Genomic DNA, 2,489 nt, shown 5'->3' with positions numbered 1-2,489 from the left:
GTGAGTCCCCCTGCACCAGGTTTGAGGTGGTGGCACTGGTGGCTCTGGAGCGCCCCCCTCAGACTGACCGGCTCCTGGAGCCTGTTCTGTGCAGCCTATTCGCTTCCTCGGGACACAATCGATGGGTCTTGTGTTCAGCGGAAGAGGGTTTGCGCCACCAACAGAGGCCTGTGGGGCAGAGGAGTTGTAAGAAGAGCCAAGGCTTTGCCCTGGGCTTTGGGTGGGGCCTCAGCTGTGGTCCGCGGGGCAGGGTGGCCCCGCCCGTCAGCGGGGCTCGGGGCTGCCATCCTGGTTTCGTTTTGCTTTGTGTCTGTCCTGACGGCGTGTTGAGAGGAAGGGCCCCAACCATGCTGGCGCAAATGTGCACGTCTCCCGGTGTCCTGGCGCGTGGGACCATGGGGACAGCCCAGGGTGCCCTCCTGTTGAGGTGGTGGCTGTGGTCATAGCGACTTCACATCCTCTCAAGGACCGCGAGGCCTGTCTCTGTGGGGGTGCTGCCCTTGGAGTGACTCGGCATCCCAACGATACTCCCGGAGGGGTTGTGGACAGGGCAGCGCCTCGGCCACAAAGTGGGAGGGAGGCTGGAATATACGGCAGCCCTGGGGCCCGGTCCCGGGAGAGGCAGCAGGAGCGCCCGGGCAGCCGAGGGGGAGCCCCACGCCCCTCAGAAACCGTGTCCCTGAGAAGCTTGCTCAGCGTCCAGTGTTTCGTTTCTGCTGCTTCCTGTGGCCTTTTCCCTCAGGGCCACCTGTTCCCCAGACAGAAGCGCTGCCTTCAGGGAGTCTGAACGCCCCTTACCCGCTCTCTCCTTCTTCCACTCTAGGCAGCTTCACGGCTACCTGGACACCCTGGTCCAGGACATCTTCGTCCCCAACCTGCAGTGGCATGCCGGGAGGACGGCCGCAGCCATCCGCACGGCGGCCGTGTCCTGCCTCTGGGCGCTTGTCAGCAGCGGGGGCCTGTCGGACGGGCAGGTAGGGCTCGTGCGTCCCAGGCCCAAGAGGGAAGGGGATGTGCCCTGGAAGAGCGCTCGCCTGAGTCTCCTGTCCTGACAGCCGCAGCAGGAGGTCCCAGGCAGACCGAGGGCGGGACTGGGGGGCTGCGGGCAAGCAGAGGTCTGGGGGGAGAGTCTGGGTTTCCCTGGGTCACCTGGAGGATTTCTCAGGTGAGTGTTACCATTTATGAGGAAAGACCCTCACAGGAGCCTAACCTGAGTGTTGTTTGTATTCATATCTCATTTAGAGGGGGAGCTGAGGAAAGAGTAGAAGTAGGGAAGATGGTGATGCCTGAACGGCTGTTACTTAGGTTAAGATGTCCGCCTCGGGACTTCCCTGGTGGGCCAGGGGCTGAGGCTGCACGGTCCCAGTGCAGGGCCCGGGATCGATCCCTGGTGGGAGGGTGTGCCGCAACTGAGAACCGCACGCCACAGCTGAAGGCGCTGCATGCTGCGGCTGGCACAGCCACGTTCCTTCGTAACCGTGTTTACAGAAACGGCCCCTAAGCGTCACTGGACGGGATGCCTGGTCCTGCCAGCAAGTAGTGGGCTGTGTAGGATCCATGCCTGAGACTTTCTGAACAACACATTTTTTAAGGATCAGCTGACCAGTGTTCAAATTATCTGAATTTGAAATCAAGACTCAAGTCTGCTTCTTACATAGAAATTTCAGAACAGCGTTCCAGACTCTGATGGTTGCATTAAAACCAAGTCTCTCCCATTACAGGCTGTGCGCATGGCGCGTGCGTAGCGGTCTCTGTCCAGCCGTGACCCACAGCTCACGTGGTTTCTTATTGCAGATACAGGACATGCAGGAAACATTGATGCCTCAAATTCTGACCACCCTGGAAGAAGATTCTCAGATGACTCGATTGATTTCATGCCGGATCATTAACCTGTTTTTAAAGACCTCTAATGGTGTGATTGATCCAGACAAATTCATCAAGATTTATCCTGGTAGGACATTCTTTCCCCGGTCACGTGTGTGTGTGTTTGACAATTGTTTCTGTCGGAGGAAGAACGGGAAATGCTCCCTTTGGCTTCTTGTCAGGTTGGTGCTGAGTTTAAACATGGCCGTGGTATGTGTGACATCACTGAGTAAGGAGCGTAACAGGAGGAACAGGACAGGCACCTGTGGAATTGCGGGGTGGGCGCTCAGACGGCCCGGGAGCCGGGGGCCGCCCTGCAGCGGGCAGCGTCTGCACCCTGGGAGTGCGGGCTCCCGCCTCACGTGCGCTGTGCCACTGCCTCCTGGAGCCTGAGCACCAGCGAGTGAGACACACACGTGCAGCGCGGGCCTGCCGCCAAGGACCTCGGGGCCCGTGGGTGCCCTCGCTGGAGGGGAGTGGCAGTGCAGGGCCTCTGCCGTCTTCTCTGAGCGCAGTCATGGTCCACAGAAGGCTGCAGGGCCAACAGCCTTCAAAAACAAGCTGAGCGCTTCCGGCTGCAGGCTCTGTGGGAAGGGTGCCTGAAGGTGCCAGGAGGCAGGCGAGGA

At 60.0% G+C, this 2,489-nt stretch overlaps 1 protein-coding gene across 1 annotated transcript in view; it reads left to right on the top strand.

Annotated features, from left to right (window-relative positions):
- Positions 1–2,489, top strand: part of DNAAF5 (dynein, axonemal, assembly factor 5) — a 24,614-nt gene that overhangs the window by 17,144 nt on the left and 4,981 nt on the right. The window contains exons 10-11 of the mRNA XM_010858782.1: positions 824–974; positions 1,795–2,232. Coding sequence (XP_010857084.1) covers positions 824–974; positions 1,795–2,232 — 589 coding nt within the window. The remainder of the gene's footprint in view (positions 1–823; positions 975–1,794; positions 2,233–2,489) is intronic.

The sequence above is a fragment of the Bison bison genome, unplaced genomic scaffold (assembly GCF_000754665.1).
Source record: "Bison bison bison isolate TAMUID 2011002044 unplaced genomic scaffold, Bison_UMD1.0 scf7180017864407, whole genome shotgun sequence".
In the NCBI taxonomy this organism is placed as follows: domain Eukaryota; kingdom Metazoa; phylum Chordata; class Mammalia; order Artiodactyla; family Bovidae; genus Bison; species Bison bison.
Note: the sequence above shows the minus strand (reverse complement) of the source record. Positions and strands in the feature narration are given on the sequence as shown.